This window comes from Chionomys nivalis, chromosome 21 (genome assembly GCF_950005125.1).
Source record: "Chionomys nivalis chromosome 21, mChiNiv1.1, whole genome shotgun sequence".
Lineage (NCBI taxonomy): Eukaryota > Metazoa > Chordata > Mammalia > Rodentia > Cricetidae > Chionomys > Chionomys nivalis.
Window position 1 is genome coordinate 31099403 of NC_080106.1, and position 21837 is coordinate 31121239.

Genomic DNA, 21837 nt, shown 5'->3' on the forward strand with positions numbered 1-21837 from the left:
AACTCACACAGGTGCATCCCTGTGAAATCTGAAACTTGAGCCGATTGTTTTCACTGCCGTATCCCAGATGCCTGGTACACAGTAGGCATGAAATAAATGTAGAATTAATGCATGTATAGATGCATGACTGAACACATGTACTTCTCTTTTAACAGCAAAGCCAAGGCTGTCTCCCCATGTATGTATGTGTACACACACATGCACGCACGCACGCGCACACACACACGTACACACACACACATTCATGCCAGTGATCCTGAGGTGGCCTCCGATAGTGTCTACAGCTACCTTAGATTCTCCTCTGCTGCTTGATTCTCACATCCACACTGAGGTGGCATTGAAGTCCACACAGTGCATTTTGAATAAAGATTAAAAAATGAAAGGCAGATCCCTGACCTATTCGGAGCTGGAGAGAGACTGCGTGTAAGTTGGCAGAGTGGGAAGCTGTGGGCTGGGGCTAAGTAGGGAATGGATGAGGAGAGAGGCCTGGCCAAGCACAGGACCAGAGAGGGTCAATGCGCAGGGTCTCCCCCAGTGAAGGGACATAGGGTGAGAAGAGCACACAGTCAGTGTTCAAAGCGGGCTGTCTCTGGAGCAGGATATGACAGCCTTGGATCTGGTTTCCCAATTGTCACAGGGAGCACTGAAGATTTGTGAGCAGGAGAGAGGGACAGGCAGGGGAGCAGGGAAGCAGTTGCCGTGGACTGAGGAAGCCTATTTGTCCCTGACTCTAACCCCTTGCCTTGTTCCTCTATTTGTCATGCTACCCACAGTCCCAATGCTGTCCCAGACCTGTAATCCCTAGCTTGTCTTCTCTGGCCAGAGCTTTCGGCCCAGCAACACTACAAGTGTTCAGAAAATAGCTCTGCTCCAGAAATGGTACCATGGCTGTCTGCAAGGCTACCTGGCAAGTGACTTCCCTCTCCAGTGCCCACCCTCACAGCTGTAGAGGACTGACAGTAGCCCTGGCAGAGGGGCCACAGGGATGGTAGCCAATGGGTGCAGTGGGGAGCAAGGGCCCATTGGTGGCTAATGTTCTTGTCCCCACTAAGGGCGATTCCATCCACAGTTAAGAAACAGTTAACCATGAAAACCATATAAGATGTATGTAGAACCCTATGAACTAGCATCAGCTCTCAAGTCAATCTCGCTCAGGTTACATTTTGTCTTCCCAACCGTGCCGGGGAACCATACTTTCCTCTTGCCTACCTCCAATGATGAGGGAGCTCATCGCCTCACAAAAGCTACCTCTATCTCTAGAGCCCACAGATACAGCTCAGCTCTATCTCCAGAGCCCACAGAAATGCCAAGTGATGTGGTGGCCTGCCTGTAATTTAACCCTTGAAAGGTGGAGGTGAGATTCCCAGAGCTAGCTGGTTAGCCATACTGGTTAGCTAAAGTTTTGGATCAGGTGAGAGTCTTAATGCGTACAACGGAAAGTGATGGGGGAAGACCTCAGGCCTCCACATCCCACAAGCCCGTGTGTACACATACACGAACATGCTTAGATATGTGCACAAACACCATATACATGCACATAGAAACAATTTTTTAGGGCTGGAGAGATGGCTCAGTGGTTAAGAGCATTGCCTGCTCTTCCAAAGGTCCTGAGTTCAATTCCCGGCAACCACATGGTGGCTCACAACCACCTGTAATGAGATCTGGTGCCCTCTTCTGGTGTGCGGGCATACACACAGACAGAATATTGTATACATAATAAATAAATATTAAAAAAAAAAAAAGAAACAATTTTTTAAGAGTAAAACTTTTGCCGGGCGGTGGTGGCGCACGCCTTTAATCCCAGCACTTGGGAGGCAGAGGCAGGTGAATCTCTGTGAGTTCGAGACCAGCCTGGTCTACAAGAGCTAGTTCCAGGACAGGCTCCAAAGCCACAGAGAAACCCTGTCTCGAAAAACCAAAAAAAAAAAAAAAAAAAAAGAGTAAAACTTTTTTTTGTTTTTAAAGTTTTATTTATTAAGTATGTATACATACATTCCTTCCATGTATGTTTGCATGCCAGAGGAGGGCACCAGATCTCATTACAGAATGCTGTGAGCCACCATGTGATTGCTGGGAATTGAACTCAGGACCTCTGGAAGGGCAGTCAGTGCTCTTAACCTCTGAGCCATCTCTCCAGCCTGAGTAAAACTTTCTGAGCCAGGTGTGGCTGCACGCTCCTTTAATCCCAGCACTGGAGAGGCAGAGGCAGGCAGATCTCTGTGAGTTCGAGGCCAGCCTGGTCTACAAAGCAAGTTCCAGGACAGCTGGGACTGCTACACAGAGGAACCCTGTGTTGAAAACAAACAAACACACAAACAAATAGATAGATGGATGGATGGATGGATGGATGGATGGTTGGATGGATGGATAGATAGATGTTCCATCCTGTCCCTAGCATTATGAAAGTCTTTCTTTTGGGAAAACAGCCCTCTACCTCTGCCTCTCACAACAGAGCCAGGTGGGAGGGCCAGATGTTGCCTCTTTCTTAGTGCATACGGTATGTGCTCTGCATTTTACACACACACACACACACACACACACACACACACACACAGTGCTGGCTCTGAGTTACTCCCCCACTGACCCAGTGTGCCTGAAAATTCTGGCACATACCCCTGTTCTTGAACTGAACACCTCCAAAGGCCAGTGGCCACATAGGCCCACACCAATGTATACGTGTGTCTTCAGGCATAGTGACATGAGCATGCATGCATATGTGTATAACACACACTGGCTACACACACTCACATATGTGTTTATACACGTGCATCATTGCACTGGCTCTCGTGTGCATAAAAGGTACTCATGTATATGTTTGTGCAGATACCCCAGGCACACATACATCCACACAAGTGGTCACCCACAGTTTTAAACTCAGAGAGCTTTGGGGCTCTGTGATGACAGTCAGGGATCCTAGGTACACACATAGGAGGTGTGAAGCTGGTGACAGGCTGGCCTGGGTTGTTACTGTCTGGGGAAGGATGCTCTTGGCCAGCTTCGCAGAGACACAGGTTACTGATGACGTGAAGGCCCTGGTAACACAGATGGTCACCTAGCAACCCTGTCTCTGCAGGCAATAACTCTGCTTTTCCTAGCAACCTTTGCCCATGGTCCCCACCTGCCCTCTCTGGAGTGTTCCTGCAGTTCCCTGCCAGCCCATTGGTGTGGTGAGAAGCAGGAGGGACCGGTGGCTCCATGCTGAGTCAGTCACAGCATCACAGAAGCTGTTGTCCCGGCTGACCCAGGGCTCTTCGCAGCTCCCCTCATATGCTCCAGTCCCAGGCTTGGTGTCATTGTCACAGCCCCAGGCTGACCCACTACGGCATGGCCCCCCCTACCAGCAGAACCCGAGAGAACCAAGTAGGTGGCTGCTCCTGTCTTTGGGCTCTCGTCCTCTCCTCCTTCTGAGCTGGGATTTCAGAGGAGGAACATGTCAAAGGTGATCTATAGACCTGAACTTGGGGGGGCATGGCCTGTGGAGGGTGGGGGAGGAGTAGGCGGCTAAACTTAGATGCTGGCATGGCTCCTACGTCTTATTACTTAATCCAGGGGCCTGCTGGAGGCCTATCTCAGCCCACCTCTGATCTTCTGGGCAGAGATCCCTGGGACTTGGGAACTTTTTAGATGTTGAGGGGCTACTGCTTCCAGGCTAAACAAGAGGGAACCTTGGCAAGTACTGAGCATAGGGTTGAGTAGAGCAACATGGCCTTGGTACATGGACCCCTCTGCAGCCCCTCGGTAATGTGGACAGGGCCACTGTTGTGCTAGTAAACTGCTTTGCTAGCTGAGGTTGTTTATCAAAAGCGTGTGTGCTATGGCCTAACCTGCTGCCCAGGCTGCCCCTGGGATTAGCTGGAAGGATACAAACAGATAATAAGAGCTGCTAGATTGTGTGGAGACAGGGGGAAAGCCAGGTCCGTTACTGAGCCCGCTTCACAGACAGGAACATTGAGCTTCGGAACTGTGTTCTTGGCTGCCCTTCCAAGGAAGTGTAAGGTTGGGCCTGGCTCCTCCAAAGTGAACCGCAGACAAAACCAGCATCTCACTGTGTTTGAAGAGAAGAATCCAGAAGAATCCTGAGATAGCATCTAGCATTCTTTTTTTAAAAAAATATTTATTTATTTATTTATTGTGTATACAATGTTCTGTCTGTGTGTATGCCTGCAGGCCAGAAGAGGGCACCAGACACCATTACAGATGGTTGTGAGCCACCATGTGGTTGCTGGGAATTGAACTCAGGACCTTTGGAAAAGCAGGCAATGCTCTTAACCTCTGAGCCATCTCTCCAGCCCAGCATCTAGCATTCTTATGGCTTATTCTTAACAGGCTTCCTGATCCTCTGACCTTAGACAGTTCACGCAGGGCCCTGTCTTTTTGACACAGGAATAGAAGAGGACGCCTGGGGTTCCAGGCAGGGTGACTCGCCCCAGGCCACAGATGCCTGATGCTGGGAGGATCTGGACAAGGAGGCCTCTGACTGGTGCTGAGTGCTGAAGACAAGCCCGGCCACTGTTCTAGAAGGCCCATCTGCATGAGGCCAACTTCTGCTTGTGGTGGGAGGCACAACACCAAGATCTGTTAGGAGACCAAGAGAATATTGGAATAGTACTTTGACAGAACCTAAGGCCTCAAGGATGTTAGGCAAGCTCTCTATCCTAAGAAACTTCCAATTTCTTTTTAAAAAACAGACCCAAAGAAGAACTTGCAAGATATAAATTAACATTGTTCTTCACACAAAGCCACCATGAAGTAATCTTAACATATTTTTAGGGGTGAAGAGATGCGTGAAGGCTAGTGTACCAGGACATGGTCAACAAGACAGTGTAGACATTCAGGATGGCAGCAGACAGCGGAGCAAATATCTGTACCCGGATTCACCCTGCCAAGACTGTGTGACCACAGGCTGTCTGTAGGCCTCTCTGAATCTGGGCTTTCTAAGATGGAATAATCTCACCACAACCCTGGCAGGGTTATTTGTATAAAGGAGCAGGGAGATGACAATGTTGCAGAGAGCTTGGCACATGCCTGGCACACAGCTCACGGAAGCTGCCATGGCCATGTGAATACATGCTTATTCAAAATCCTTGGCAGGAGACTTCATATAGACTTCACTATATCCTGTCTCAGCCCCGGCTTACCCACCTTGGGAGAACTGAAAAATGGCCCTTTGGACAGAGATGACACCTTGGAACATCTGTTATAAACTTCTGGGGGCAGGGCTCTGATGGGAGGCAGGACTTAGTTCTAACTACAAAAGTCACATAAGAATCTGGGCTTGGAAGTACATGTGTGGAATCCCAATACCAGGAAAATCACAAGTTGTAGACCAGCCTGCAATACATGGCAAATTCTAGGCTAGCCTGAGCAACACAGACTGCATTTTCAAACATACAAGTGTGTGTGTGTGTGTGTGTGTGTGTTGGGGTGTTTGAGATTGATTTCTATGTAGCCCAACCTCAAACCTGCTATACAACCAAAGCTAGTTTTGAACTTCTTATCCTCCTGCCTCGACCTCTTGAGCCCTGGGTAGATGCATGCTAACGTAGCATCCAATGTCAAGACATTCTACCTGAAAAACCTGGTTCAGATTCCTCTGGAGAATAAGGTCTGATACCCCTGACCCCCTCATTCCAAACAGAGTGGGAGCCCCATTCACACGGATGAGAGCCCTTCGGATGAGAGCCCTTCTGTTTGCCACAGTCTCCTCCCTGCCCCTCCCAGGGCCTCCACCACTCCCGACGCTGTCACTCATATAGACTTGCCAGTTGGGCCAGTGATGTCAGGGAGCCTCCAGCATTGCGCTGTTGACGCAGAACTCATGGGGGAAGAAGCAGCAAGGGCCTTGGGCTGAAGTTTGTGATACTGGCTAGGTCACTTCACTTCTGTCCACCCACCCCCATACTGGGGATGGAACCCAGGGTTTTTCACGGGTTGGGCAAGTGCTCTCTACCACTGAGCTACACACCAGCTCTTGTTTTTCTTACATAGGTTTCCTTGCCTGCAGCCACCAAGGTTTCCTTCAGACTTGGGGAAACCTGGGGTTCACCCCAGAGATGCTTCCTTGAACATCCCCTATGGTGTCCTCTTTCTGGACCTATCTTCTCCCCAGTCATCCTTGAGACCCAGTGAATAAGCCACTTCCTAGGGGAAGTCCTCTTTCCCTGTGTCGCTGTGGCCTTTACTGCAGTCCCTTGTCTCAGACAGTAGTCTGTCCGTGTGGATGTGATCTAGTCTCTGCCGTCTCTATGTCCCCTGTTTCTGGTTGGGTTTGGAAATGACAACCTTCACTAACACTGTCTCTTTCCTCTGTCTCTTGGGTCACAGTGTCCTGCTGGATAGCTGTTTGGCGGTACAGGCTGATGTGGACCAGTGCCACCTAGACAGGACACAGCCACAGATAACATTGCTGCAGGTAGAGAGTCCCAGGCCCAGGGAATCTGGGGCCATTAATGATGGGGTTTGCTGGTGAGCTGTCCACAGGACAGAGAAGGCTAAGATTGGAGGGACTGATGTACGGGGTGGGGGAGGTGTGGTCCTGGAGTATAGATTCTGGGTAGGGGGGTTGTTTGGGTAGCTTTGTCCCCATAAACAGGGCTTCATGGGGGTCCCCTCAGCATATGAGATAAGTCCTGGGTTTAGGGTCTTGAACTTCCATGCATACTTCCCTCTTTAGGTGGTAAGCCACCTCCTTGGATGGCCCAGGAGATGAGCTGCTCCCATTGGTACCGGGTGGGGTAGGAGTTGGGAGGAGTCCAATGAGGTACCCACTCTCCTCTCTATGTGTCTCTGAAGGAGTTGCCAGAGGAGGAAGAGGAGGCGGAGGAAGTGGAAGAGGAGGTGAAGGAGGAGGAGGCCACAAGCTCAACAGGTAGGAGTGACTTTGTACAGAGATGCCCCAGGAGACTTTTTGGCTGGTGGCAGCCTGGGGTGGGGCCCTCTTCCATACCCTCCATCTCCTTCGTGCCTGGGGTACCTCCATTCTGTCCTAGGCAAAGACCCTCCTCTGTGTCTTGGGGCCACATCGTTTCAACTAGAAGATGTCTTTCAAAGGTACCGGGGAAATGCTGTCCAGAGCGTTGGGGAGTCTTGCCCTTCCAGCCCCTCCTGCAACCTCCTCCCAGGAAAAATCGTATCATAACCTGTGCAGGGAGCCTGGGGGTGAAGGGGCAGAGTCTGTAAATGGCACGACCATGCCCCATCTCTGTGGGCTACACCCCATCCTTCTGAGTATATCCGGGGTGGGGAGAGCTCCATCTATACCCAGCTCTATACTGTGGTCTTTGCCATCACAATCCCAGGCCTGGTGTCCTCGTCAGTGTTCTATTGTCGTGAAGAGACACCATGACCACAGCAACTCTTATAAAGGAAAGCATTTAATTGGGGCTGGTTTACAGATTCAGAAGTTTAGTCCATTATTGTCATGGGGCAGGGGTGGGGGTGGGGGAAAGCATAGCTGCGCACAGGCAGACACGGTGTTGGAAAGGTAGCCGAGAGTTCTACGTCTGCATTGCAGACAGCAGGAAAGAAGAGAGACCATGGACCCAGCTTGAGCATCTGAAAACTCAAAGCCCACCTCCAGTGGCGCACTTCCTTCAACAAAGCCACACCTAATAGCGCCATTCCCTATGTGCTATGGGGGACTATTTTCTTTCAAATCACCATACCTGGTAACCCCAGGGATTGGGTGCTAAAGAGGAGGCTGGACCATTGCCCCTAGGCAGATGACACTGTGGCCTGCAGGGCTGCATTCCCCCATGTTCTGACCTTCAAGCTTCTGGTCCTTGAGTTGCCGGTGAGGCTGGTAGATTATTTTACCAAGGCGTGGTGTGTTCCAGTGTAGGAAAGTGAAGGCACAGACTACATCAGCTTTTGGCTCCTCCTTGCTGTGGAACCCAGGTAGCTCTGTCAGAGTGGAGCAGGGCTAGGACCTCCCACGCAGGCTGAATGGCAGCGCAGCCTGCCACTCAAAAGTCTTCTCTATGGACATCAACATTGATCTCTAGGAACCTATGATGTTCAGGCTGGACCCTAGACTTCCACAGAGATGTGAAGGCTAGAACAAACAGCATGCGGGCTCCATTCCCTTCCCCAGGCAGTCTGGGAAAGTAGTGCTCACCCCTACTCAAAAGCTGATACCTCAGTGTACCCTAGAAACTACTTAGAAACATAGAATCCAGGTCCTAGCAAGCCCCGCGGAGCCAGGATCTGCCTGCTGTCTGCCTCACTGTGTGGTGACTGTCCTCATGTTAGCATTTGAGGCAGTAGCTTTGAATCCCACTTCTCGGATAGCTGGAGCAAGGCTGGGCATCAGGACCACGTAAGCCTCTTCTAGGGATTCTAGCCCCAGGGTCCTAGCGCTGTGTCTGTTTCTGGCTGGAAGAAAGATGAATTGATTGCAGGGTTTCTTTGAAGAGGAAAATTGTCCTGAGCTCAGCACGTTGGAGCCTGGTTTCTGAAGTTATAAGTCTTTCTGCTCCAGATTCTGAGTCTGTTATCTTTTGAATCTGACACGGGGAATACTATTATGGTTGATGAACAGACTCATGGCTCCAGGAAGAGCCTTGGAGCTCCTGGGTGGACCATCTGTGTCCCTTGGTGATGCTTTTAAGGGTGAGCATTGGGAAAGAAAGTGATGCTTCAGACCTGAACAGGGCCGATGCAGTGGGCAGGTGTTAGGTAGGTCTATGTCAGTACTTGGGAGGAGCCTCACCCTCACTATCTTCCTCAACTGAGCTCCTGATTTCAGTCTCCAGGGTCACGCCTCTGCCTGCCACCTTCTGGACCCAGTACCATGGCTAAACCAGGCCTGAATATGGAACTGAATCACTTGGTCCAGGACCAGACACCTGGCCAGGAGGGACCCAGGCCTGGCCCCCCAAACCCAGCTGAGCACCTCCCCAATGTGCCCAGCTATCGTCCCACAATCACCCGCATTCCTGTCCTCGTTTCCCGGAGGACAACTTTGTCCAACTCCAACTTCGCCAAGGAGACCAGGAGCTCCATCCGTCGCCTGGGTAGTGTGACCTTGCCCCAGCATGCTTGGGACGTGGCACAGTGGGGTTTCTGCATGGCTTGGGCTGTTTTTCTGCCTATGTGGCATGCTGCAGGAGCTTGCTTTGAGCTCATGGAATTCTCTTTCTTCTAAATACCTCCCTCCCACTTTGCAGTGACTTAAGGGTTAGTCCTTTTCTTTCCATATGCCTACAGGGTCACAGTTAGTGATTTAGTTCTTTGACTACATACCCTTTCTGCACATCATCATTTTATACAGGCAGTTATCCCCACTCTAGTTTTTTTTTTTTTTTTTTTTTTAAAAATAAGTCAGCCCTAGCCGAGCAATGGTGGCACATGCCTTTAATCCCAGCACTTGGGAGGCAGAGGCAGGCAGATCTCAGTGAGCTTGAGGCCAGCCTGGTCTACAAGAAACCCTGTCTAACGCCCCCCCCTCACAAAATCAGCTCTTTAGACCATGAAACTTGGGAAGAACGCTGGTAGAAGGGGTAGGGGGTCACTTCCATCCTTAATTGAAGTTCTGTGATCAATCAATAGCGTCTGTGGGAGTCAGTTTTCTTTAAGGATATGGCTTCTGGTAGGTTAACCATGCCCCCATGGAAGGCCTTCTACCCAGAAGTTTACATGAGGAGCACAAATTGGAGTTGATAGGTTATTATAAAAAATAAAAAGGACATGAAGGTGGGGGAGTAGGAAGGTGGGGTGGGCCTAGGAGGATTTGGGAGTGAATATAATTAAAATACATTGTATGAAATCCTCAGGAATTATAAATATTTTTTTGTTGTTTTTTCAAGACAAGGTTTCTGTGTAGTTTTGGTGCTTGTCCTGAGACTAGCTTTTGTAGACCAGGGTGGCTTTGAACTCACAGAGATCCACCTGCCTCTGCCTCCTGAGTGCTGGGATTAAAGGCGTGTGCCACCACCACCCGGCTAAATAAAAATGTTTTTAAAGGAGGGGACAGAGGCTATGGAAGGCGGGAAATCAGATGGTGGGGTGATGTGAGGTCCATCGTAGGTAGACTTGCCTGACTGAGAGTCTGCTGGGCTTTCTGAGGGTCATTGGTATCTATTTCAGGGACAGTGGAAGCAGGCAGGTGCAGGCAGGAGAAGCAGACAGGTGCAGGGAGGCCGGGAGAAGGGGTTCTCAGGATTCAGTGCAGATTGAGGGCCTGTCCAAACTAGTCTCTGGGCAGCTACTGCTAACTGACTAATGAATGATAAGGTACTTGGGGACTACAGGCATCCTGAGGTAACCTCTGTTCCCTTCTGCCTTGGTGCAAGCCAGTCTGCCCACTCTCCCTTTGATGTGACAGACATCTGTGCAGACACTGGGCCAGGCTGTCTCCAAGATCAGAGCAGGTAGCAGGAACAGGATACTCCATAGGAAAGGGCCTGGTTGTCCTTGTCTGTTCTTCCTGAATCATGTGGGCACAGTGACAACCAGGTTCTGTCTGCTGCTCCACAGAACCCCTAATTTCTGCCTCTTTTCTGGACTTTCTTATTGTTTTTATCTAATTATACGTAAACAGGAAAACTTTTGATGGCTAGTAAAATGAACGAGTGGCATGGCTTGCCCTAGACAGGTGTCAGCAGTTTGCTTCTGTGTTGCAGTGATAAAATGTTGAACAAAAGCAACTAGGGTTTATTTCAGTTTATACTTCTAGGTCCATCCCTGAAAGAAACCAACACAGGCTCTCGAGGCAGGAACCTGGAGCCGGAAAGGCACACTAAATTAGCAATTAAGAAAATACTTTTTAGACATGCCCACAGGCTAATCTGAGGGAGGAAACTCCTGGAAACTCTCAGATAAGTCTGTGCTCTGCCCAGTTGATAGGTAAAGCCAAATAGGAAGCTAGGCCTAGCCCAGGTCTCAGAAAGACTGAAGCAAGAAACCAAGACTCTACCTCAAAACAAAAACAACAATACCCCTCCACATACACCAAAAAAAAAAAAAAAACCAAAAAAAACACAACAACTCAGAAACAAAAACAGAAACAGAAACAAAACATCAGTAGGAATAACCACAAGTACATGAAAGAAAATGGAGCTGTGATCTTCTCATGAGATGTAGAGCCTGCTGAAGGCGTGGAGCCCAGAGGGGCTTCCTCTGTGCCAAGGCCATAAGAGCATTGACCTTGGTGGGAGAGTGAGGACAATGGTGTCATGGTCTCCTTCTCTGCCTCCCCTTTTCTGGTCTGGGCATCTGGAACAATCCACGTCATCCCTAGATCTGGGGACTTCACCTAGGAAATACTCGCAGGGGTGCCGTGAGAGTGTGGCTGGTCTAGGGATGCCCAGGGACCAGGATTTTAGTGCTACCGCGGATCAGCAGAGCGCGGCAAGAGTGTTGATCCTGGTCTGGGTGTGGTGGTGCCTATAGTAATCAATCCCAGCACTTGGGAGTTCAGGCTAGCCTGGGCTACATAGCAAGACCTTCCCTCAAAACAAAGCTGGCAGTTGGTTAGTGGCGCTAAGGGCTTCTGAGCTGGGTGTGATCTGCACTGAAGCAGGGTTCTGAGCTTTCCTGTCCCACAGTTCCCTGAGGGACAAGATGGAAACTGAGTAACAACACAGAACAGATGGGGAAGCTTACAGGCCCTGCCTGACTGCTGAGAACCTATGACCCCTGACTCTCTGGGGCGAGACCATTGGTTGAGCCCAGACAGCATAGTCAGCTCAAACCACAGCAAGACCCCATTTCAGTGGGCAGTGGAGGAAGGGAATAGATGTAAATACTTAAAAGTTAAAAAACAATAATGGAAGCCCAGTAATAGTGGTGCATGCTTTTCATCCCAGCACTTGAAGGCAGAGGCAGATAGATCTCTGTGAGTTCAAGGCCAGCCTGGTCTACAAAGCGAGTTCTAGGGCACACCTGTAAACCAGCACTGGAGAGACTGAGGCAAGAAGATTGGAAATTCAAGGCTGACATGGGCTACATAATGAAACCCAGGAAGGAAGGGAGGGAGGGAGGGAGCGAGGCAGGGAAGAAGGGAGGGGAGGGGAGGGGAGGAGAGGGGAGGGGAGGGGAGGGGAGGGGAGGGGAGGAGAGGGGAGGGGAGGGGAGGAGAGGAGAGGAGAGGGGAGGAGAGGAGAGGAGAGGAGAGAGGAAAAGAGGGATAGAGGGAGGGGAAGGGAAGGAAGGCACACTGGCCAGCAAGATGGTTCAGTAGGTCAGGTGCATGTTGCCAAGCCTGGTGATCAATCCCCAGAATGGAAGGGGAGAATCAATTCCTACAAGTTGTCCTGTGACCTGCACACACACACATACATACACACACACACACACACACAATGGCATGTGCTTACACACCCTATGTAATAAATAAATGTAATATTTTTTTTTCAAGACAGGATTTCTCTGTATAGCCCTGGCTGTCCTGGGACTCTATAATCCAGGCTGGTCTTGAACTCAGAGATCCACCTGCCTCTGCCTCCCAAATGCTGGGATTAAAGGTGTGTGCCGTTAAGCCTGGCTTAATAAATGTAATTTTTAAAAACTTCCCAAGAGAAAGGGAAAGGGAGGGAATGCACTGTGAGTGCTTAACAGTAAACATTCTCTCACTATTCTGGTAGTCTTTCTCTTTCTAATATTCTTAGTGTAGGTCAGTCTAATACAAACCTGTCTCATCTGAACTGCCTTCTACCAGCTGATTGCTTCTCCTTCCGTTGGGAGTATGGCTGTGGTGGAGTCCTGCCTAGGGCAGGCAGGGGTAGAGGGCATTCCCTGCCTGGCTCCCTGAGTCATACTTGCTGAGAATGGAGCAGACCATATGTATATGCTGGGCCTGGAGCTGAGGCCATGGGGGCAGCGTGGGGACCCTGAGGTCTAAGTTTTGCTGTTCTTCCTCTTCTGCTCCCATGGTGACTAGTGGGCAGTGGATGAGACCTCTCCTCTTTTCTTGAGCCTGGAAGACCTCTTATCAGTCTAGCACAGTGGTTCCCAACCTTCCTAAATGCTGCAACCCTTTAGCACAGTTTCCCAACCATAAATTTACTTTATTGCTACTTCATAACTGTAATTTTGTTATTGCTAGGGATCCTTTTTTGTTTGGTTGGTTTTTTTTGTTTTGTTTTGTTTTTTGTTTTTTGTTTTTCAAGACAGGGTTTCTCTGTAGCGTTGGGGGCCTATCCTGGAACTAGCTCTTGTAGACCAGGCTGGCCTCGAACTCACAGGGATTCACCTGCCTCTGCCTCCTGAGGGTTGGGATTAAAGGTGTGTGCCACCATGGCCTGGCTTAGGAATCTTAATGCAAGTATCTAAAACATAACCCCTGTCGGGGGTCGAGGCCCACAGGTTGAGAACTGCTGAATTCTAGCAAATGACATAATCTGCCTCAGTGTTGAAAACACTTTCCCATTCTTGCTTGTCCTCCTCCGGGGGGCATATGACTTATCAAAACAAACACCCAGGCCTGAGGCCCCCTTTCCTTCCCATCAGATGCTATAAGCTATGCACTGGACTTTCCATGGTGGCTGTGAGCAGAAGTATCCCAGGGACAGTGATTTCGGAGTTCCTTTCCTGCCTTGCCAGGGAGCAGGCTTGTGTCCTGCTGCCCATAAGCCTCCCTACTGGGTATAGTCAGCCCTCCAGCGTCCTCTAGGTCCCCAAGGTGCCACATGCAGACTCCCCAGGAAGTACCTGATCCTGAGAAAGAAGGCCCTGGCTTTTCAGAGGCCCAAGTAGACAACAAGTGACTTCTGGGGGCCTCTGGTACAGACGCTAATACCCTCCAAAGCAGATTCCCGGATAAACTCGTGACTAAGACAGCAATACATCTGAACTGGAGCCCCTTCAAGAATCCGAGGCCTTGGTTCCTGCCCTCCCTACAGGCATGGAAGACGTAGTTTCTCCTACCTTGAGAAAGGAACAGATGAGCCTGTCTGTGTGACACTTAGTCCCGGCCTCCCCAGGTCACTGCTGCTTGCCACACTGGGGAGAGAGAGATTGAGGCTGGATTTCCAGCTCCTGCATTTGGGGCTGGGGTGGTAGTAATAAGCAAGGGTCTCAGGCTGCATGGAGCTTGGCTGGGAACTTCAGCGGGGAGGCAAAGCCACCAGGAACCCTCCAAATAACAGCCCCAGGACCTGACTTCTCTGTCTGACTATCCCTTCCTTCCTCTTCCCAGTACCAGGCACAAAAGAGCACCCAGAGCTCCAGGTAGAGGACACGGATGCTGATGCTGACAGTCTCCCCCTCATCCCAGAGGAGAAGGTCCCTTCACCGGAGAGACCACCCTCTCCTACCAAATCTGATACCCTCAGGGTCCCGGGCTCCGCTGCAGCAGTCCACAGGTTAGCCGTGATGATTTGCTTGGGCTTTTGTCCTCGTGGTGCCGCTAGCCCATCTGATAGATGATGGAAAACAGCAGGGCTGAGATCTCCTCTGCCAGTGGTCCTGAGAAGTTCTGAGTCCTAGTCCACACACCCTCAGCTGCAGGACAGGGAGATGCTGCCGCAGAAAGGCAAACATTTTCATATACACTAAATGTGACAGCTAACTCCTACCCCCTTTTATTTTGTTTTATTCTACATTCAGAGTATTGCTTCCTAAAGAACACATATGATTATAACTGGCAGAGTGCTAGGCCTTGTTTATTTTCCTCTCATTTTTTTTTCCTAGCTCAGGACCTCACACACTTCTTAAGAGCTCACACTCCCAGCATATCTGAGCAATTTAAAAACATGTGTATTTATTTAGTGTATGCATGTGTCATGGCATGCACACGGGGGTCAGAAGACAACTTTGTGGCATCGATTCTCTACCTTTGCGAGATTCTGGGGATTGCCTTCGGTCTCCAGTTTTGCACGGCAAGCACCTTGTCCCACGGACCCATCTCATCCACCAGCACCCAGGGCCTCCTTTTTGAACTGAACCACTTGACTGTGTTATCACAGTGCCATGGCTAAAGCACCCAGCCAGGCCATCCTGTGGGCCCCTAGCTGATCCTGGTGCCACTGAGTTCAGCACACGGACCCCCATCCTCACAGCTGGGCAAACTCTGTAGCTGCGTTCTATCCCATGAGCCCAGGCGTGCTTGAATTCACAAGTTTCCTGCCTCTGCTCCCCCAGGGTGTGACTGTGGAGGTGTGCTGTCACACCTATCCTAACCTCTTTTATTTTTTGTATGCCAAAGGACCTTTTTATGTGGGCCCATCCACATGCATTGCCGTGTTATTCTCATGGGGAACACTCACGTTTAGGTCCTAAGCTCTCGTCTTGTTCCCTGTTGTTCTGACCCCTCCCTCGACAAGCTAATGCATTGCCTTCGTGTGCTAACATGCCTATCTATGTTCATGCGCTAGCATGTCTATCTATGTTCGTGCACTAACACGCCTATCTATGTTCGTGCGCTAGCATGTCTATCTATGTTCGTGCACTAACATGCCTATCTATGTTCGTGCGCTAGCATGTCTATCTGTGTTCGTGCGCTAGCATGTCTATCTGTGTTCGTGCGCTAGCATGTCTATCTGTGTTCGTGCGCTAGCATGTCTATCTGTGTTCGTGCGCTAGCATGTCTATCTGTGTTCGTGCGCTAACATGTCTATCTGTGTTCGTGCGCTAACATGTCTATCTGTGTTCGTGTGCTAGCATGTCTATCTATGTTTGTGCACTAGCATGTCTATCTATGTTCGTGCATTAACATGTCTATCTATGTTCGTGCACTAACATGTCTATCTATGTTCGTGCACTAACATGTCTATCTGTGTTCGTGCACTAACATGTCTATCTGTGTTCGTGCGCTAGCATGTCTATCTCTGTTCGTGCATTAGCATGCCTATCTGTGTTCGTGTGCTAGCATGTCTATCTATGTTCGTGCGCTAGCATGTCTATCTATGTTCGTGCATTAGCATGCCTATCTGTGTTCGTGCGCTAGCATGCCTATCTGTGTTCGTGCGCTAGCATGTCTATCTATGTTCGTGCATTAGCATGCCTATCTGTGTTCGTGTGCTAGCATGCCTATCTATGTCCCTAGACTCTGGGTTCCATGTGTTCACACTGGGTGTTTTGTGTTTATATGCTAATATGAGTCTTTGGGAAATGGCCATTTTTCTCTTCTATGTTTATTACCTCATGTTTTGCTTCTAAGCCATGTGCTGATAGCATGTGCATGTAATCTCAGCACTCAGGAGGCTGAGGCGGGAGGATCACAAGTTTGAGAACAGCTCAGGACACATGACAGGACCCTGTTAGAAAATGGGAAAGAAACAGAAACACACACACACGCCAGATAGGCACACACAGAGATACATAGACACACAGAAATCATTCCTAACTGTTGACCTGACCTGTATCCTCCAGGTACCGTCTATGTGTTTCTGTATTAATTTACTCTACTCCACCCTAAGCAGATCTTTCTCTGAGGCTGGGCATGTTTTTTTTTTTTTTTTTTTTTTTTGTAATGTTAATAAATTTCCATCTTTCTCAGGTTTTTTAGTTCCTCCTCCATAAAGCAACTCATCCCCACTCTTGAGGGTGGAAAAGTCCAGAGAATTAACCCTAAGGTGCCAATGTCAAATAGTTCCAAGGGCCCCGCTGCCCACAGCAGATTTAATCAGACAAGATACTAGTGGCTCCAAATGTAGTCCTCTGTGGTCTTCCTAAATGACAGGGCCTCCCCCAGATAACTTAGCTTCATTCTTTAGTTAGGAGCCTAGCAATAAGAAGGAGAGGACTTGTTCAAGATCACATTGTGTTCTGAAGAATGAACTCCATGGCTTTGCCTCACAGCTGAAGGGTGGTATATGAGGGTGGGGTTGGGAAAACTTCAGATCAGAAACAGGAGGCAGAAGGACAGACGGACACTTAGGCAGAGACTTAGCTAAGGGACAGCACCTCTTTATGTCACTGGGTAGATTCAGTGCCGCTTATGGAAGAAGAGAAGGAGGCACATTAGTATTTAAGTACTGTGTCAAGGTCAGACTCTAAGTTTACCTGATACTAAGTCCATGCTGTTCACTTTGGGCCAGGCCACTGAGAGGTGTGCAGACCGGGGTCCCAAGATCAGACCCTCTCTCCTCCCAAGAACCAGCTCGAAGTCTGTCATTTAATTCCATTAGCCGACCTTCTCTGAAGGGCGTATACCTGTCTGGGTCCCTACAGGAAGAAGCTACCTTCTCAGGACGATGAAGCCGAAGAGCTCAAAGCACTGTCACCAGCTGAGTCCCCAGTGGTTGCCTGGTCAGACCCCACCACCCCACAGGAGGCTGAGTAAGTGGGGGTCAATATGGAGAGCCACACATTAGCTATGTAGACTACTCTGTTGGAATAAACAGGTCCCGATGGCCCAGCGGCTAAAAAGACAGAATTCCTCATATGTTATAGCCACAGATCTATCTGTGCTTTTTAGGTCAGTGGAAGGCTCTGTTGCATGCAATCATTTAGGGACCCAAGTATCAGTGATTCTGCTATCTTTGTGCAGTTTATAAGAAGTTCTGGTCAAGACTAGAGAGAGAAAACTTCAGCCACACATGGTGACACAGGCCTATAATCTCAGCTACTGCAGAAACTAAGGGAGTGAAATGTGTCTGATATTGTCAGAAAAAAAAATTGTCTGAAGTGGCCTCCCTTGGGCTCTGCTAGAAGTGGAGGCATAGACATTACTCAGCATAGGCCTGGGGTCCTGGGCACCCTTCCTGCTTGGTGTTTATCCTCGGCCGTGCTCCCACAGCTGTCAGGACCGTGCAGCCTCCACAGCCAGCCAGAACAGTGCCATCATCAACGACCGGCTCCAGGAGCTGGTGAAGCTGTTCAAGGAGCGCACGGAGAAGGTGAAGGAGAAGCTCATTGACCCCGATGTCACTTCTGATGAGGAGAGCCCCAAGCCCTGTGAGTGGGGGGTGGAGGTGGCCGTGGGCCAAGGAGGGTGGGCCCGAAGAACCCCGTCACCTACTCATGGGGAGAGTGGCATAAGCAAATGGTTGGGGTATGTGAGAAAAGCCCAGACCCCCAAACTCTGGATTTGGGGCTTAGATGTATACTCAGGAGAGGAAGAGAGTCAAAAGTGAACTTGGTCTTCCCATAGCCAGTGGCTTATAGACTCTTCTGCCTCCTTCTCCCATAGGGGAGGGGGCTGGGATGTCTATCTCAGGCTGGCTCTCAGCCATAGCACAGCTGCTCTGGGAGCAGTCTCTCTCTCTCTCTCTCTCTCTCTCTCTCTCTCTCTCTCTCTCTCTCTCTCTCTCTCTCTCTCTCTCTCTCTCTCTCGGCTGCTGTGGAAGAGGGAGCCATGGAGTTCGCTCCCAAGGAACGTATGGGCTTCTGCACTCAGAGTTTATGAGCGAGCTGTGTGTTCGGACGTGTGGAGGCCCTTGCAGTCCCAGCTCTGTGGGTGGGACCCTTTCCCTCATATCCTCCACAAAGCCCCAGGGCTGGGTCAGATGGTCACTAGTGTCATCCCACAGCCCCAGCCAAGAAGGCCCCAGAGCCAGCCCCGGCACAGAAGCCCGCGGAGGCGGGGGCGGTAGAGGAGGAACACTACTGTGACATGCTATGCTGCAAGTTCAAGCGCAGGCCCTGGAAGATGTACCGGTTCCCCCAGAGCATCGACCCGCTGACCAGTGAGTCCCCTCGGAGGGGGTCACATTTCCTCACACTTTCCAAAATGATTCCACATATCCTTGCCCGATTCTTTGACACAAGTCCCCGGGCTAGGGACATAGATCACACCCATTTTACAGATGAAGAAGCTGAGGCACAAAGGAATGAACTATCTGAGAAGTAGCCAATTAGATTCCTCACCTTGACCTTGCCAAGTCTTCTTTCTAAGCTGGCTGCACGGGCTCAGAGCAGGGGCAAGGTGGAGTCCATCCTCGTCTGGAGTAGATTCCCATGATCCTCTGTAGTCCAGACCATCGTCCTCCAGTCCAGCACCCACCACGTGTGTGCTTCACAGTTCACACTGGAGCCCCTTGCCTTATCAGCTGGTGATTTCTTGTGACTTTGAAAAGACCAAGGCAGGTGCCAGAGAGAAATACCTTAGTTAAACAGCGAGTCACCCAGGGGTAGAACCCCAATCCTTGGTGTCTACTGGGTTTCTAAGATACCAAGTCATCTTTAGTCTGCCCAGGTATCTGCCCACATCTGTGCCCATCTGTCTGTCCATTCTCTGTGTGTCATTTACTGCTCTGAAATTCCTAAGACAGAAAATTTATTGTCAAAAACTGCCCATGGGCTGGTGAGGTAGCTCGGTGGGTAAATATGCCAGCCAGGACTTACAACGTAAGTTCCATCCCCAGGATACACACAGTGAAAGGAAAGAACTAACCTCCGACCTCCAAAATACTCTGTGGTACCCTTATGCCCCTCCATAAATAAATGGACATAATAAAAAATTCTGAAAGAGGGAAAGCCAAAGGGGTTTCCACTTAGCTGTCTGTTATCCAATAACGCCACCATGCCCCCTCATCAGAAGATTGACCTTTCAGGGCCCATCAGTGACGTCCATGCTCACCTATCCCCTCATCCACTCATCTACCCGTCTACCCGTCTGTCTGTCTATCTTCCGCGGAGTGAAAGCCACACGCAGGAGCCCGGGGGAAGCGTCCTGTCTTGCTGACCTTCAAGCCCATCCCTGTCTCCCCTCAGACCTCATGTACATCTTGTGGCTGTTCTTCGTGGTGCTGGCCTGGAACTGGAACTGCTGGCTGATCCCCGTGAGATGGGCCTTCCCGTACCAGCAGCCGGACAACATCCACTTGTGGCTGGTGATGGATTACCTGTGTGATCTCATCTACCTCCTGGACATCACCGTGTTCCAGATGCGCCTGCAGTTTGTCAAAGGCGGGGACATCATTGTGAGTCACAGGCCGGGGGAGGTGGAGGGGGTGGCCAGGGCCTTTGGAGGACTGACCTTTGATGCTGTGGCAGGTGATAGAAAGAATGACAAGGAAACCCTGCAGCAGCTGCTCACGGCTGTGTGTGTTTGTTCTGGACCACTTGCGTGTGTTTATGCTTATATACATTAGATGCCATCCAGGGATGAACTGCGTTCTGGACCACCTGATAGAGTTAAAGAAGTGGTCCGGAGAATAAGCATCTGGGCCTGGTGCACCTGCTTCATATTCTAGCTGAAGTCCTATCTGAGCTTCAGCATCATCATCCATGAACGGGGTGGTAACAGCTCCCCGATGATGCAAGTATTGCTACGAAACTAGATGTCACATGCAGAGTGCGGGGCTCAGGAGCTGAGTGCCTCCTGCTGAGGGCGTGGTGAAGAGCTGCTATAGGGAACAGCCTGAGCTGGCCCCTTACTGAGAGGAAACCAAAGCCCTGACTGCGACCCTGACTGTGACTCATGCCTAGGATTCAGGAGGTTGAGGCCAGTAGAGCTGAGTTTGAAGCTACACCAGGCTGTGTAGTCAAAACTTGTCTTTGTTGTTGTTGTTTGTTTGTTTGTTTGTTTGAGACAGAGTATCTCTGTGTAGCTCTGGCTGTCCTGGAACTTACTCTGTAGACCAGGCTGGCCTTGAGCTCAGAGATCCATCTGCCTCTGCCTCCCAAGTGCTGGAATTAAAGGTTTGTGCCACCACTGCCTGGCAAAACCCTGTCTTAAAATCATAGCGGCTTGGGGTGGGGGAAAGGGATAGGAGAAGGGAAAGGAGAAGAGAGGTGGCATCCCAATTCCTGTTTCTGTGAGCAAGTCATTTCCTAAAACTCCACACCGAGGGCTGGGTGTGTAGCTCAGCGGTACTTGCCTAGCTCCTGAGGCCCCGGGGTCCTGGGGTCCATCTTCACCATTGCAAAGTTAAAAAAAAGTTCATAGTACAGCAAAGCTGGGACTTTTTTTTTTCTTTCAAACAGCTTCCAAGTGGCCTCTTCTTCTGAATTAGAGTTTTCTTTGATACTTACTGGTTGTAAGTATCAATGGAAGAAGTCAGGTCATTAACATATAGAAGGGGGCTGACAAGGAGGCAAAAACATATTAGGGTAAGGTTTTGGCCGCTTTCATTATATCGATAAGAATTATGAGGGAGCAAGGCATGGCGGCACACACCTATAATCCCGGCACCCAGGAGACAGAGGCAGGAAGGATCTTTGTAAGTCTGAGGCCAGCTTAGTCTACAGAGGGAGACCCTGTCTCAAAACAAAATGAGTCAGGGTCTCTGGAGAGATGGCTCAGCAGTCGTGGACACTTGCTGTTCTTCCAGAGGACCCAAGTTCAGTTCCGGCACACACATCGGGTAGCTAGAGGGGATCCAATGCCCTCTTCTGGCCTCTGTGGACACCTGCGTGTGCGTGTGCGCATGCGCGTGCGCACACACACACGAAGAAAAATAGATCTTTTAGTAAAAAGAATCATTTGATTAAGAAAAAGGAAATCAATAGTGTTATAAAGCTAGCTATTAAGATGTATGGGGTTTTTGAGTTCCATGTAAGGGGGTAGCTTAACGGCTGGTAAAATAAAATGTAACAGTTTAAGGTCTTGGACATTGTATCATATGTGTTGGGTGTCATAGTAAGGGATGCTAGGCCAATAGCTGCTTCACAGGCCACAAATGCTATTGTTAACAACAGGCAGCATGAATTAAAGTGTAATATGAATCCAAAATTTAGGAGCCTGTGATACCTTGAGACAGCGTGTGCCAGAAATGAAAGTGTTGGTAACAATCGGAGAGTCGTTGTCCAGACTCCTCCCTAGCCCCATCAGAGAGTTGCCAGCTCTTCACAAATCAAGTGGCTAGTCATTCTGGGAGGAGCTGAGAGTTCCCACTGGTCGTCCTGGGAGGAGCTGAGAGTCCCCACCTTCCCGCATCTCTGCATCCATGAGATCGGAGGCTGGCTGGTGACTTCAGTACAGCTTGTTCCTATGGTAGCCACCCACCTGCG

At 49.9% G+C, this 21837-nt stretch overlaps 1 protein-coding gene across 1 annotated transcript in view; it reads left to right on the top strand.

The window, feature by feature from the left end:
• Cngb1 (cyclic nucleotide gated channel subunit beta 1) overlaps positions 1–21837 on the top strand; it is a 62276-nt gene that overhangs the window by 18990 nt on the left and 21449 nt on the right. The window contains exons 14-22 of the mRNA XM_057754293.1: positions 6325–6412; positions 6793–6868; positions 7035–7075; positions 10125–10128; positions 14138–14303; positions 17113–17220; positions 17681–17838; positions 18414–18569; positions 19597–19805. Coding sequence (XP_057610276.1) covers positions 6325–6412; positions 6793–6868; positions 7035–7075; positions 10125–10128; positions 14138–14303; positions 17113–17220; positions 17681–17838; positions 18414–18569; positions 19597–19805 — 1006 coding nt within the window. The remainder of the gene's footprint in view (positions 1–6324; positions 6413–6792; positions 6869–7034; positions 7076–10124; positions 10129–14137; positions 14304–17112; positions 17221–17680; positions 17839–18413; positions 18570–19596; positions 19806–21837) is intronic.